The sequence below is a fragment of the Phacochoerus africanus genome, chromosome 11 (assembly GCF_016906955.1).
Source record: "Phacochoerus africanus isolate WHEZ1 chromosome 11, ROS_Pafr_v1, whole genome shotgun sequence".
NCBI classification, from domain to species: Eukaryota; Metazoa; Chordata; class Mammalia; order Artiodactyla; family Suidae; genus Phacochoerus; species Phacochoerus africanus.
The window spans coordinates 106,569,554-106,585,373 of record NC_062554.1 but is presented as its reverse complement, the minus strand read 5'-3'; the positions used below and the strand labels follow the sequence as shown (position 1 = coordinate 106,585,373).

General features: G+C 37.0%; 1 protein-coding gene across 1 annotated transcript in view; it reads left to right on the top strand.

Moving 5' to 3' along the window:
• Window positions 1-15,820, top strand: part of COG5 (component of oligomeric golgi complex 5) — a 272,865-nt gene that overhangs the window by 11,487 nt on the left and 245,558 nt on the right. The window contains 3 exon segments of the mRNA XM_047754267.1: window positions 5,976-6,033; window positions 8,764-8,818; window positions 8,916-8,985. Coding sequence (XP_047610223.1) covers window positions 5,976-6,033; window positions 8,764-8,818; window positions 8,916-8,985 — 183 coding nt within the window.

Genomic DNA, 15,820 nt, shown 5'->3' with positions numbered 1-15,820 from the left:
ATTGTTTATTGAAAAACATTTATGACAGTTTTAATTGTCAGGCTTTGCATTAGGCTGTGAGGATAGAACAATGAACACATTTCCTGGCTCCAAGGATTCATAGACCAGTGGCAGATGCAGATAGAAATAATGGCAGGCAAGTAATACCTGTTTTAAATAGAATTGTACCAAGTTTTTATGGGAGCAGGGGAAAACACACTTAACTCTGCCTAGGTTTCTCAGGGGTAACTTTTTGCAAGAGCTACCTGAAATTCTGCCTTTTTGTGGTTGACATTTTCCTTATTCTTTGCATGTAATACCTTATCTGAAGGAATCGATAAAAACTTAAAATATATTTAGCATCTCCTAGAGGGGGCAAGTTATAGTTGTTTTGGATGTGAGGTAGAGGAAATCTTTGAGTCCTAGTATGAGAACTGAGCCTTTTCCAATTATTTTTCTGCAGAAGCAAAATTGGGATAGTGCTAATGAAACCTGTAAATAAAATATAATAAAACAATTTAAAATATCTGATGAGAATACAATCATAGTAGGAGACCTTAATACGCCCCTCACATCAATGGACAGATCCTCTAGACAGAAAACCAATAAAGCAACAGAGATCCTAAAGGAAACAATAGAAAAGTTAGACTTCATTGATATCTTCAGGACACTACATCCAAAAAAATCAGAATACACATGCTTCTCAAATGCTCATGGAACATTCTCAAGAATCGACCACATATTGGGACACAAAGCTAACCTCAACAAATTTAGGAGCATAGAAATTATCTCAAGTATCTTCTCTGACCACAATGCCATGAAATTAGAAACCAACCATGGGAAAAGGAAAGAGAAAAAACCTACTACATGGAGACTAAACAACATGCTACTAAAAAACCAATGGGTCAATGAGGAAATCAAGAAGGAAATTAAAAACTACCTTGAAACAAATGATAATGAAGACACAACCTCTCAAAATCTATGGGATGCTGCGGAAGCAGTGCTCAGAGGGAAATTTATAGCAATACAGGCCTTTCTCAAAAAAGAAGAAAGATCCCAAATTGACAACTTAACCCTCCACCTAAATGAATTAGAAAAAGAAGAACAAAAAAGTCCTAAAGTCAGCAGAAGGAAGGAAATGATAAAGATCAAAGAAGAAATTAATAAAATAGAGACTCAAAAAACAATAGAGAAAATTAGTAAAACCAAGAGCTGGTTCTTTGAAAAGGTCAACAAAATTGACAAACCCTTGGCCAGACTCACTAAAAAGAGGAGAGAAAGAACCCAAATCACCAAAATTATAAATGAAAAGGAAATCACAACAGATACAGCAGAAATACAAAAAACCATAAGAGAATACTATGAACAACTATACGGCAACAAGTTTGACAATCTGGAAGAAATGGACAATTTTCTAGAATCTTACAGCCTGCCAAAACTGAATCAAGTAGAAACAGACCAACTGAACAGACCCATCACTACAAATGAAATTGAAGAGGTCATAAAAACACTCCCTACAAATAAAAGTCCAGGACCAGATGGCTTCACAGGTGAATTCTATCAAACATATAAAGAGGAACTGGTGCCCATCCTCCTGAAACTCTTTCAAAAGGTTGAAGAAGAAGGAATACTCCCAAAGACATTCTATGATGCCACCATCACCCTCATTCCAAAACCAGACAGAGATACCACCAAAAAAGAAAACTATCGCCCAATATCATTGATGAATAGAGATGCAAAAATTCTCAACAAAATCTTAGCCAACCGAATTCAGCAACATATCAAAAAAATCATACACCATGACCAGGTTGGGTTCATCCCAGGTTCACAAGGATGGTTCAACATACGCAAATCAATCAGCATCATACACCACATTAACAAAAAAAAAAGTCAAAAATCATATGATCATCTCAATAGATGCAGAAAAAGCATTTGACAAAGTCCAACATCCATTCATGATCAAGACCCTCTCCGAAGTGGGTATAGAGGGAACATTCCTGAATATAATCAAAGCCATTTATGAGAAACCCACAGAAAATATAATACTCAATGGGGAAAAACTGAAAGGCTTCTCACTCAAATCGGGAACAAGACAGGGATGCCCACTCTCACCACTGCTCTTCAACATCGTTTTGGAAGTCCTAGCCACAGCAATCAGACAAACAAAAGAAATCAAAGGCATCCATATAGGAAGAGAAGAGATAGAACTGTCACTGTATGCAGATGACATGATACTATACATAGAAAACCCTAAGGACTCAACCCCAAAACTCCTTGAACTGATTCGTAAATTCAGCAAAGTAGCAGGATATGAGATTAACATTCAGAAGTCAGTTGCATTTCTGTATACCAGCAATGAAATATTAGAAAAGGAATACAAAGATATAATACCTTTTAAAATTGCACCTCACAAAATCAAATACCTCGGAATACACCTGACCAAGGAGGTAAAGGACCTATATGCCGAGAACTATAAAACTTTAATCAAAGAAATCAAAGAAGATGTGAAGAAATGGAAAGATATTCCATGTTCCTGGATTGGGAAAATCAATATTGTAAAAATGGCCATACTACCCAAAGCAATCTACAGATTCAATGCAATCCCTATCAAATTACCCATGACATTTTTCACAGAAGTAGAACAAACAATCCAAACATTTATATGGAACCACAAAAGACCCAGAATCGCCAAAGCAATCCTGAGAAACAAAAACCAAGCAGGAGGCATAACTCTCCCAGACTTCAAGAAATACTACAAAGCCACAGTCATCAAGACAGTGTGGTACTGGTATCAAAACAGACAGACAGACCAATGGAACAGAATAGAGAACCCGGAAATAAACCCAGACACCTATGGTCAATTAATCTTTGACAAGGGAGGCAAGAACATCAAATGGGAAAAAGAAAGTCTATTCAGCAAGCATTGCTGGGAAACCTGGACAGCTGTATGCAAAGCAATGAAACTAGAACACACCCTCACACCATGCACAAAAATAAACTCCAAATGGCTGAAAGACTTAAATAGACGACAGGACACCATCAAACTCCTAGAAGAAAACATAGGCAAAACACTCTGACATCAACATCATGAATATTTTCTCAGGTCAGTCTCCCAAAGCAATAGAAATTAGAGCAAAAATAAACCCATGGGACCTCATCAAACTGAAAAGCTTTTGCACAGCAAAGGAAACCCAAAAGAAAACAAAAAGACAACTTACAGAATGGGAGAAGATAGTTTCAAATGATGCAACCAACAAGGGCTTAATCTCTAGAATATATAAACAACTTATACAACCCAACAGCAAAAAAGCCAATCAATCAATGGAAAAATGGGCAAAAGACCTGAATAGACATTTCTCCAAAGAAGATATACAGATGGCCAACAAACACATGAAAGAATGCTCAACATCGCTGGTTATAAGAGAAGTGCAAATCAAAACTACCATGAGATACCACTTCACACCAGTCAGAATGGCCATCATTAATAAATCCACAAATAACAAGTGCTGAAGGGGGTGTGGAGAAAAGGGAACCCTCCTGCACTGTTGGTGGGAATGTAAACTGGTACAGCCACTATGGAGAACAGTTTGGAGATACCTTAGAAATCTATATATAGAACTTCCATATGACCCTGCAATCCCACTCTTGGGCATCTATCCGGACAAAACTCTACTTAAAAGAGACACATGCACCTGCATGTTCATTGCAGCACTATTCACAATAGCCAAGACATGGAAACAACTCAAATGTCCATCGACAGATGATTGGATTTGGAAGAGGTGGTATATATACACAATGGAATACTACTCAGCCATAAAAAAGAATGACATAATGCCATTTGCAGAAACACAGATAGAACTAGAGAATCTCATACTGAGTGAAATGAGCCAGAAAGACAAAGATAAATACCACATGATATCACTTATAACTGGAATCTAGTATCCAGCACAAATGAACATCTCCTCAGAAAAGAAAATCATGGACTTGGAGAAAAGACTTGTGGCTTCCTGATGGGAGGGGGATGGAGTGGGAGGGATCGGGAGCTTGGGCTTATCAGACACAACTTAGACTAGATTTACAAGGAGATCCTGCTGAATAGCATTGAGAACTTTGTCTAGATACTCATGTTGCAACAGAAGAAAGGGTGGGGGAAAAAATGTAATTATAATGTACACATGTAAGGATAACTTGATCCCCTTGCTATACAGTGGGAAAATAAAAAATAAAATAAAATATCACTGAGATGGTTAAAATTACAAAAAGTATACTGAGGTATGTATTAGGGCTTTAGTACAAGGAGCAGAAACCACTCTAGGTATTTAAAGCAGGGAGATATTTAATACAGAGAAGTGGGTGGACATGGTTGAAAGATCTACTGTAAATCCAATACCGAGGCCTGAAAGCTCCTGCTCTTACCTCTCATAACACTGAAAGTTCAGCTTCTAGATACTTGGTAACACAACTCTGGAATGATCATTATGGCTCTCTCAACTGTCTTCAGTTCCTCAGGGCTCAGGATCTTGCTTACTAGCTGAAACAGTAATGGGAAGATAGCCTTCCTCTTTTTTCTGTCTTCTAAATCTCTTGGAAATTCATTCAGTTGACTGCAGAGGAATCTGGGAATGTGTAGTTGTTTTTTTAGGTTTTTCAACCTTTCCAAAGTAGCATAAGGGACAAAGAAGACAGAATTAAGGAAAATTCATTTTGTTAGGGATGTATTAACAACCATATCAGTGGATTGGGGAAAATTCAAACATCTTCCTGATAAGGGACATAGGAGACCAAAAATAATACTTATTTTAGATGGATGTGATAGAGGAGCTTGATTGAATGATAGTGATATCTGAAACAGGACAAAGTAGAGGATGTAGGGGTTCCAGTGAATGAATCTTTGCTGATTAGGAGCTTCTGTTTACAGACTAGACATGAAACTTCTTATTGTAATAAAGGGTACAGAATAATAAGGATTCCTGCATTATTCTAAAGCTTTGCATGATTTCTTGATGTTTCTAGGAATCTCTTGCATGTGGCTTTTAATGCTTATGTTTTTTGATATAATTCTTCACACTTCCCTCATTTTCTTAAAAATATCAATCTTCTGCAGGGAAGACAGTTTGCTGCGACAGTGGGAACCTAGAAGCAGGGAGATGTTCAGGGATAGTTGGGCGTTGATTCTGTTATCTTTACAAATTAGAATGTATTCTTGATGATGCTAAATTAAGTTCAAGAACTAGCACTATTTGCAATAGCCAAGACATGGAAACAACCTAAATGTCCGTCGACAGAGGAGTGGATCAAGAAGATGTGGTACATATACACAATGGAGTATTACTCAGCCATTAAAAGGAATGAAATACCAGCATTTTTAGCAACATGGATGGACCTAGAAATGATCATGCTAAGTGAAGTCAGCCATACAATGAGACACCAACATCAAATGCTTTCACTGACATGTGGAATCTGAAAAAAGGACAGACTGAACATCTCTGCAGAACAGATGCTGACTCACAGACATTGAAAAACTTACGGTCTCTGGAGGAGACAGTTGGGGGGGTGGGGGGATGTGCTTGGGTTGTGGGATGGAAATCCTGTGAAATTGGATTGTTACGATCATTATACAACTACAGATGTAATAAATTCATTTGAGTAATAAAAAAAACAAAAACTAGAAAAACCTGATGTTTGAAAACATCCTTTGAAGGGAATTAGCATGGCAAGAATTAGCTGTTATTTTGTTTTTCAGTTTTGGTACACCTACACCTGCACATCCCACTAGGAAATCAAGAGGCTAGTGAAAACACTTCTTTGGCTGTATGTCAAACTATAAGCGTGTTTGTGTTCCTGTCAATTGTTCATCTCAAACACACCTTTATAATTTATATCTTTCTTTTTTGTTATTAGCATTTTCCTCCTTTGCATATAGGGAGAGACCTTCAGTTCTACAAAAGAAAAATACCTAATACTTGGAATGCTTATTATTCATTCTTGATTTTCAGGTCGTTGCAAGACATGAAGATTTATTGGCACAAGCAACTGGGATTGAGTCTTTGGAAGGTATATTTCCATTAACTGTCATATAGAGCTAGTTCAGGGCTTGGAAACTTGACTTGAAGGATCAGAAAGTAAATATTTTAGACTTTGCAAGCCATGCTGTCTTGGTTGCAACTACTAAGCTTTACAGAGTGAAAGCAGCCGGGTGCTATGTAAATGAACGTGTATGGCTGTGTTCCAACAAAACTTTAATAATTAGACTGCTGACCCCTGAGCTAAACTATCTGAGTTTAAATCCTTGCTTTGCCACTTACTACATGTGCGACTTTGGACAAGTTATTTAACCTTTCAGTGCCTGAGTTTTATTTATAAAGAGGTATAGTAATATGTACTAACATTGCATTATTTTGAGGATTAAATGCTTAGAACAGTTCCCGGCACATAGTTAGTGCTTCTGTAACTTTTAATTAATGAAAACAATAGTGAACACCACCAAAATAGTGGAAATAGGCTTGAATTCTTTCCTTATGTTTACTTTGATTTTTTGAAGAGTTTCAAAGAAAGCCATAGTAGAATAACAATACAATGGATTTTTATTATGAACCCTCTTATTTTTGTTTGACTACATCTTTTATGAATTTTTTCATTTGCTCTTTAATAAAGTGAACTACATTTCATAAATATGAAATGTTAATATTGTATTTTTTATTTTCACTTGTGTTGTGATCGCTGTTATTAATCATTGCACATCAAATGAAAGCTAAGTGGAGTTCCTGTTGTGGCGCAGTGGTTAACGAATCCGACTAGGAACCATGAGGTTGCGGGTTTGGTCCCTGCCCTTGCTCAGTGGGTTAACGATCCGGTGTTGCCGTGAGCTGTGGTGTAGGTTGCAGACATGGCTCGGGTCCCACGTTGCTGTGGCTCTGGCGTAGGTCGGTGGCTACAGCTCCGATTCGACCCCTAGCCCAGGAACCTCCATATGCCGCGGGAGCGGCCCAAGAAATAGCTAAAAAAAAAAAAAAAAAAAAAAGACCAAAAAGAAAGCTAAGTGATTTTTTTTTCCCTTTGTTGACCAAATTCTCAAAGGGGAAGGATATTGCTTTCTGTAATGCAGTGTTCTTTAATGCTTCCCCCAGTGTGTCTTATGCATACTCAAAGGTATTATTCTCACTAAACACACTGTTTCTAAAGCATCCTGATTAAGAACACAGTATTTCAGAAATGATAGTTTGACTATTATTTGAATATTTAGGATAGATATCAGATTATGTTTGTGGGATAATTAAGAGGCTCTAAATACTGACTTCCTATTGGACATTGATTTTTTAAATCTCATGATATTTTTAAATGTTTCTGGAAACAAGGAAACCATACTTTGTGGGGTTTTTGTTTTTGTTTTTTTTTGAACTATAGTTGATTTATAGTGTTCTGTTAATTTCTCCCATAGTGTGCAGTGACTTGGAAGCCAAGAGAAAAAAATGTTTTAGGGAGGAAGGGAGTCATGAGGGAATTCCCTCGTGGCATAGTTGGTTAAGGATCCAGTATTGTCGCTGCTGTGGCTCAGGTCACAGGCTTTGATCCCTGCTTAGGAACTTCCGCATGCCACAGGTACAGCCAAAAAAAAATTAAGTCTTTTATTTTTAAAAAAATGTATCATGGATTTCTAAGAGTTCTAACAACATAAAGACAGAACTGACAATAGAATTTGGCACCTTGGAGGTTTTTGGTGACTTTGACAAGATGTGTATTGGTTGAGTATGTGTGAAAGCTATTGAGAGTGGGTTGTGGAAAGAATAAGATGTAAGGGAGTGATGATCACAAGTAAAGGGAGTTCATTCTTCAAGTTTTAAGGTCAGTGAACCATAAAACCAGCAGAAAAATGGAAATCCTTGGGTCCAGAAAGGATTCTCTTGGACTGAGCCATATTAAAACATATTTGTATGTGGATAGTAACGTTAATTAATTCTAACATTTCTTCATCAAATATGTAACAATATCTACACTTAAATTGACTTAAATGTTATGTTTCAGAGCTATAGCTCTGGCAGTTGGATATAGAAACTGAATTTTAAAAGAATGGAGCTCAAAAGAAGTATCTATAATACTGGAAAACCTATGGAAGGGAAATAAAATAGTAAAGTTTAAGATCTATCTTCCTGAAAATAATTTTACAATTTGGCAAATAGTTCTTCATCATGTTAGGCGATTAGTAAGGGCAATATTATACTTGTTGTCCATTATTTATTACTGGGTTTAGAGTATACCAGGCAGAGAGTACGTCATTTCCACATTGTTCAGGGTTTTGTAGACCAGGCTGTGGACATAGGAGCAAAGGGGAAACTTTGGAAGGGTTTTAGCAAATGGGTTGTATGATATAATTTGCACTTCCAAAGATCACTCAGGCTTCTTTGTTTGTGACTGTAGTACAATGCATATTAACATGAAATTTACATTTTGAACTATATAATTCAGTGGCTTTAACTACATTCGCAGTGTTGTTCGACCATCTCTATCCAGTTCCAGAACTTTTTCATCGCCCCAGATGGAAATTTTACACCCATTAAGCAATCACTCCCCATTCCTTGTCAGACTTCATTAGTGGAGCAAGGATTGGAGGAGTAATACCAGTTAGAGGCTTTTACAGTGGTCTAGGTAAGAGAGATTGGCTGCTTGAATTGTGATGATGGCAGAAAAAAAAAATGAAAACTTTCTTTTTTTCTTTTTGTTTTTTTTAAACCCAGTTTTGATAATTTATAAATTTGTCAAGTAATATAAGCTGTTATGTTTTTGTAGGTGTTCTTCAAATGATGCAGACAAGAATTGGAGCTTTACAGGGAGCTGTTGATAGGTACTGTTATTCATTTTGCAAGTAAATGAAATGGAAAGATTTTTATACATTAATATTTTGGAGATAATTTTGTCACTTCTCTTTGTTTTTCCTTTAGGATGAAAGCAAAAATTGTTGAGCCATACAATAAAATAGTAGCCCGTACTGCTCAACTAGCAAGACTTCAGGTATGTTCTCATTTGTCATTTCTTTATACTTTTTGATTAATTTTGTTTTTATAAGTGGAAAGATTTCAAAAGAATGAAAATTCTGAGGCAGTAAGAATATGAGAGAAAAGGAAAAATACTAAAGAGCTTTAAAAGAAGATATCCAGTTTAAAAAATAAGAACAAACTACTATTCAAGTGAATTATTTTCACTCTTATTGTTGCAGTATATAATCATTTTACTAACTTTTTAGAATTCAGAATTATTTAATAGAGAACACAAAGTAACCTAATGTTTATTCTTACAGTTCGTTATGATCAAGTGTAAGGAACCCAAAACTCTGGCTTATTCCAATAGTAGTACTTATGGTTATTCAGGAAATTCACTTTTTGACTAAAATTTAGTAATTTTCTAGCTTTATGGAAGAGATACACAAAACATTTAAAATTTTATTTTCCACATAGTTTTCACGATTATTCAAAGACTATTTGCCTGTATTTAGATATGTAGATTTGTTCATACTTTGTACAGTGTAGGTACTATTGCTGTGATTAATTTTATACTTACAGTGTTTTTCCCTCTTTGGATTATTTTCCTAAGAAATCTGGGAAATTTGTACTCTGTTTTACAAAGCAAAGTAAAAGTTTCTTTTGTTTTCCTCACTCCCTTTTTACATTTCATTAATGTAATCTGAGGGCCTGATACTTTCCTGTCTTTTTTGTTTTTTTCTTCTTGTGTGTCTTTTATTAGTAGCACCTTTCCCTTCCCCCTTGGGAAATCTTATTTACCATTGTTGTATGTCCTTTTCCTATTGGTTTCCTTATTTCCTGTTGTTTTTGTCTACAATTGTACTATTTTATCCAGGCCCACTCCCCTGTTTTACCTTTGATAATTTGGTCTTTAATATTCAATGTCTGCTGTATGCCAGAGCTTTGGGAATCCCAGGTCATTTTGGTGTCTTTCCTCAGTTGACTAAGTATCACCAAACCTTACTCTGCTCCAGGCCATGGCCTAAGTCTCTGACTGGAGGCATCATTACGACTGTGAAGTCTTCTCTCAAGTAGCTAAGAGTAGGGGAGACAGGCTGATGATTACAAGGTATTGCAATAAAGGCTATAAACTGTAATTAACACTAAAGAATGTTTACTATATGCTCAGTGCTTTACCTTCATTATCTTTTTCCTTATAGTAATACTAAGAGATTGTTTTACAGATGTAAACATTGAAAGTTTTCCGTCAAATTACTTTTAACCTATTTTTATCTGATTTTATTTTATTTTTTGTCTTTTTGCCATTTCTTGGGCCGCTTCCACGGCATATGGAGGTTCCCAGGCTAGGGGTCAAATCGGAGCTGTAGCTGCTGGCCTGCACCACAGCCACAGCCACACGGGATCTGAGCCGCGTCTGCAACCTACACCACAGCTCACGGCAATGCCGGATCCTTAATCCACTGAGCAAGGCCAGGAATCGAACCCACAACCTCATGGTTCCTAGTCAGATTCATTAACCACTGAGCCCTGATGGGAACTCCCTGTTTTTGTCTGATTTTAAAGTTTATTTCTTATAAGCAGCATTTATGTGTTGGGTCTTGCTTTTTTAACCAGTCTTTAAAAATCTGCTTTTTAATTGAGATGCTTAGACCGTTTATATTTAATGTGATTATTGACATGGTTGTGTTTAAGTCTTTCATTTTCTTATCTGTTTTCTATTTGTCCTGTTTGTTCTTTGCTCCTTGTGTCTTCTTTTTCTGCCTTGTTTGGTGTTAATTGAGTTTTTTTGTGATTGCATTTATTTCCTTTGTTGGTTTATTAGCTCTAACTCTTGCTTTTTTAATTTTACCGATTGCTCTAGGATATATTGTATACATTTTAACTGCTCAGTGTACCTTCTAGTGATATTATAGCATTTCACGTATAGTATATAGACGTTATAATAGTATACTTTCATTTTTTCGCTCCCCACTTTTGTGCCATTATTATACATTTTACTTTTACATTGTTATAAACCCACAATAGATTGTTATTGTTTTTCTTTCAACAGTCATTTTTTAAAGAGATTTTAAAAGATAATTTACCTCTGTAGTTGCCATGCTTTTCTTTCCTTTGATTAGACCCATATCTCTAGGTGGAATCATTTTACTTGTCCCCTAAGAACTTCTTTTTAACTTTTTTGTGGTGTGGATCTGCTGTTGATAAATTCTTTCAGCTTTTGTATGTCTAAAGAAATCTTTATTTCATCTTTGATTTTGAAGGGTATTTTTGCTGGACGTAGAATTGAATGATTCATTGCTTTCAGTACCCCAAAGATACTGCTTAGCTGTTTTCTCATTTGCATTGTGTTATCTTCGTTTTTCTGTACATAAAATTTTTTTTCTCACCCTGTTTTTCAGGTTTTCATTTAGCACCGGGTTTTGAGCAATTTCACTATTATTTGCCATTGTATAGTTGCTTTGTGTGTGTGTGTTCATTTTTGCTTATAGTTCATTGAGCTTTTTTATTTGTCGGTTTAAAATTTTCATCAAATATGGAAAATTTATGGCCATTATTTCTCCAAATAGTTTGTCTCTCCCTGCCGTTTCTTCTTTTGGGACTACAGTTAGTAATATGTTAGGTGTCTTGAAGGTGTCCCACAGATGGCCCAGAGCTGACTGAATGCTCTATTCATTTTTTTCCCCCAACAGCCTGCTTTTCCCTGTGTGTTTTATTTTGGATAATTTTTATCACTTTCACTTCAAGTTTACTAATCATTTCTTCAGTGCCAATCTGCTGCTAATCTCATTTAGTGTAGTTTTCATTTTAGACATTTTTGTTTTATCTCCAGAAGTTTGATATGGGTGTTTTCTGTACTTTTCAATTTATCTACTTAACTTTTGAACATATGGAATATTACTAAAATAACTGGTTAAATGTCTTTGCTAGTTTATAGAGTGTGGCATTCATACTACAGGCCAGTGTTAGAGCATTTCCATCACTGCAAAAAGATCCTTCATTGTGTGTTTGTCATTGTCTTATTCCATTCAAGCTGCTCTGACAGAATACCATAGATCGTGGCTTATAAACTACAGAAACTTAATTCTCACATTTCTGGAGGCTGGAGGTGCAAATCAGGATAACAGCGCGGTTGAGTCCTGGTGAGGACCCGCTTCTTGGTTGCAAATAGTCATTTTCTTATTATATCCTCAACTGGCAGAGAGGATTAGAGAGCTCTCTAGGGTCTTTTATAAAGGCAATAATTCCATTCATGAGGGCTTCACTCTTAATGACCTACTTACCTCCCAAAGTCTCTGCCTCCTAATATTAGCACTTTGGGGATTAGGATTCCAACATGTGAATTTTATCATTTAGTCTGTTCTAGCCACCAATCCCTGTTCCTTCCTATCCTCACTCCTAGGGAACCATTAATCTATTTTCTGTCTCTATAGATTTGCCTTTTCTGTTAATTTCATATAAATGGAGTCATAGGAGTTCCTGTCGTGGCGCAGTGGTTAACGAATCTGACTAGGAACCATGGGGTTGCGGGTTCCATCTCTGCCCTTGCTCAGTGGGTTAAGGATCCGGCATTGCCGTGAGCTGTGGTGTAGGTTGCAGACGCGGCTCAGATCCCAAGTTGCTGTGGCTGTGGCGTAGGCTGGCAGCTACAGCTCCGATTCGACCCCTAGCCTGGGAACCTCCATATGCCGCAGGAGCAGCCCAAGAAATGGCAAAAAGACCAAATAAATAAATAAATAAATGGAGTCATATAAGATATACTAAATAGCCTTTTGTGCCTGGCTTTTTACACTTTGCATAATGCTTTAAGATTCGTCCATGTCATAGATTGTTAACAGTAGTTCATCCCCCCCTTTTTTTTTTAAATTGTTGAATCTGTCCATTTTATGGACATAGCACTTTTTGTTTATCCATTCACAGTTGCAGGACAATTTGGATTGTTTTTAGTTACTGGCTTTTTTTTTTTTTTGCTTTTCAGGGCCACACTCAGGGCATATGGAAGTTCCCAGGCTGGGGGTTGAATTGGAGCTGCAGTTGGTGGCCTACACCACAGCCACAGCAATGCCGGATCTGAGCCACCTCTGCAATCTACATCACAGCTCACTGCAGTGCCAGATCCTTAACCCACTGAGTGAGGCCAAGGATCAAACTCACATCCTCAAGGATCATAGTTGGGTTTGTAACCTGCTGAGCCACAACAAGAATTCCTCTAGTTACTGTTTTTTATGAATAATGTTGCTGTGAACATTTGATTACATGTTTTTGGCTGGACTTCTGCTTTCATTTCATTTCTTTTATTCATTTTTAAACTTTTGTTATTCAGAAATATTTTAAAAGTTTTACATGGCTAGTTATATCTCATTGCTTGTTTTATTGCTAGGTCAATTAACTCTGATGATAAAACAAAAACTTAACATGTGCCTTAACATCATTTCATTGTAAGTAATAGTCATCTACAGGAGTTATCATTCATACAGTAATGGCAAACTTATTTTGTAAGGAGTTCATGTAATACATTTTTTAGGCTTTGTGAGTTGTGTCTCTTGGCAAGTGTTCAACTAATGTTGTAGTTGGCTCTGTTTTGGTAAAATTGAAGGTTAGGTTTGGCCTGCTTCTTGTTAACTCCTGTTCTGTATGTTGAAGTTCTGATTGATATAGGATATTCAGCTAATAAATCAATTTTGAATGCGATGTTGGACTTTCTTTTCAGTTGTATATTATGTATAACTAGCAGTGGATTCTCACATTCCTTTGCACATTTTTTCGGTATAACTCAGACTGTTCTTGTCCTTAAATTGTAATCGATGTGTCAATGCTTTTGTGAGGTCCTCTCCTGCTCTTCTGGTAGAGCAGAATATTTATTTTTTATTTTTTTTGCTTGTTTGTTTCTTTTTGTTATTGTTCATTTTAGGGCCACCCAGGTGGCACATGGAAGTTCCCAGGCTATGGGTGGAGTTGGAGCTGCAGCAGCTGGCCTGTACTGCAGCCACAGCAACACCAGGTCTGAGCTGTGTCTGTGACGTATGCTATAGCTCATAGCAATGCCGGATCCTTAATCCACTGAGCAATGCCAGGGATCGAACGTTTGTCCTCATGGATCCTAGTTGGGTTTGTTACCACTGAGCCACAATGAGAACTCCTATTGTTTGGTTTGTTTAATGTCCTAATTTATTTCCATTATAATACTTTCTATGTAGTTTTCCCTTTCTTCACACTCTGCTATAAGACTAAGCTCCTTGAAAGCTATGATAATATATTGTTAATATTTGAATTTCTAGCAGTAGCATAATGTTATATACTGTATTAAATACTTAAGAAATAAGTGAAATGATTTGTTCTTGGTCTGCCCTAGTTACAGTATTTTTTAAAAATAAGAAGCATATGTTACTCAACAAGAAATATACTAAAAAATTTTTGATGGGCTTATGCATGTCTCTTATAACAGCTTGAGAAATACAGCACATGAGAAGAATTTGAGTGTCTTAGTCTTTTTCCGAAGGAGGAGAGATTTGGGCTCTTTCAGAGATAACCACTGAGGAGTATGTAGACAGTGAGGATACACAGGAACCTGTCTAATAATCAAAGAGGCACCACGGGACAGTGGAATATTGCTTGACCTATAACAGCACCCTCATAATTACCCTTTCCTGTAACTCAGTCTCTGCAACTTTGCAGCTGTGCTACTTTTTTTTTTTCTTTTACAGCTATTAAGGATTAACCCTCATTCTCCTTTTCACTTGCTCATCGTTTCTTCTCATTCTTGTTTCTTTTGTCCCAAAGCTTCTACTTTTTACCCCTTCAGCTTCTGCCCTATCCTGCACACTCACTTTGCTGAGGAGAACAGTATCTGTCAGTAACAGTTCTTGGTGTTTCTTATACAAGACAATATAGGTTATATAGTTATACAGGAGAATACTGTACTTACAGGTTACTGGTGACCGCCTTGATATGGCTTCCTTTGAGCTAGCTTTGTTTCCATGACCTAATCGGTCATGGCTGAGGACCTGAAATACGGTGAACCACACATAAAGAATTGCCCAAGGGCGTTCCCATTGTGGCGCAGTAGTTAACAAATCCGACTAGGAACCAAGAGGTTGCGGGTTCGATGCCTGCCTTGCTCGGTGGGTTAAGGACCTGGTGTTGCTGTAAGCTGTGGTGTGGGTCGCAGATGCATCTTGGATCCTGCATTGCTATGGCTCTGGCATAGGCCAGTGGCTACAGCTCCTATTAGACCCCTAGCCTGGGAACCTCTGTATGCCGCAGGAGCGGTTCAAGAAAAGGCAAAAAGACAAAAAAAAAGTTGCCCAAGCTGAAGAAGGGCGTGGGTACTGCCAGTGCTGCTCAAAGCATGGGAGCTATGGTTTTACTTTTTTTTTTTTTTCCTCGTCTTTTTAGGGCTGCACCCACAGTGTATGGGGGTTATCAGGCTAAGGATTGAATTGGAACTGTAGCTGCAGGCCTACACCACAGCCACAGCAACCCTAGATCTGAGCTGTGTCTACAACCTACACCATGGCTTACGGCAGCATCAGATCCATAACCCATTGAGCGAGGCCAGGGATTGAACCTGCATCCTCATGGATGCTAGATTTGTTTCCGCTGAGCCATGATGGGAACTCCTGCAGTCTTACTTTTATGTTAAAATATACATTAAAACAATACTTAATCTCCATAGTTAATTTGCAATTTAAATATTGCTTTTTAGAATAAGGTTTTCATTTGATACTAAAAATCATTGCATTAAGTTTACTAGAATTTTTTTCTTATGAAAGAATAGAGTAATATTGTTAACTGATTACTGAGGAAAGTAATTATGCTGCTTAAATCTTTATAGACTTGTCTCTATAAAGTTAAATTTTATAAAGGTT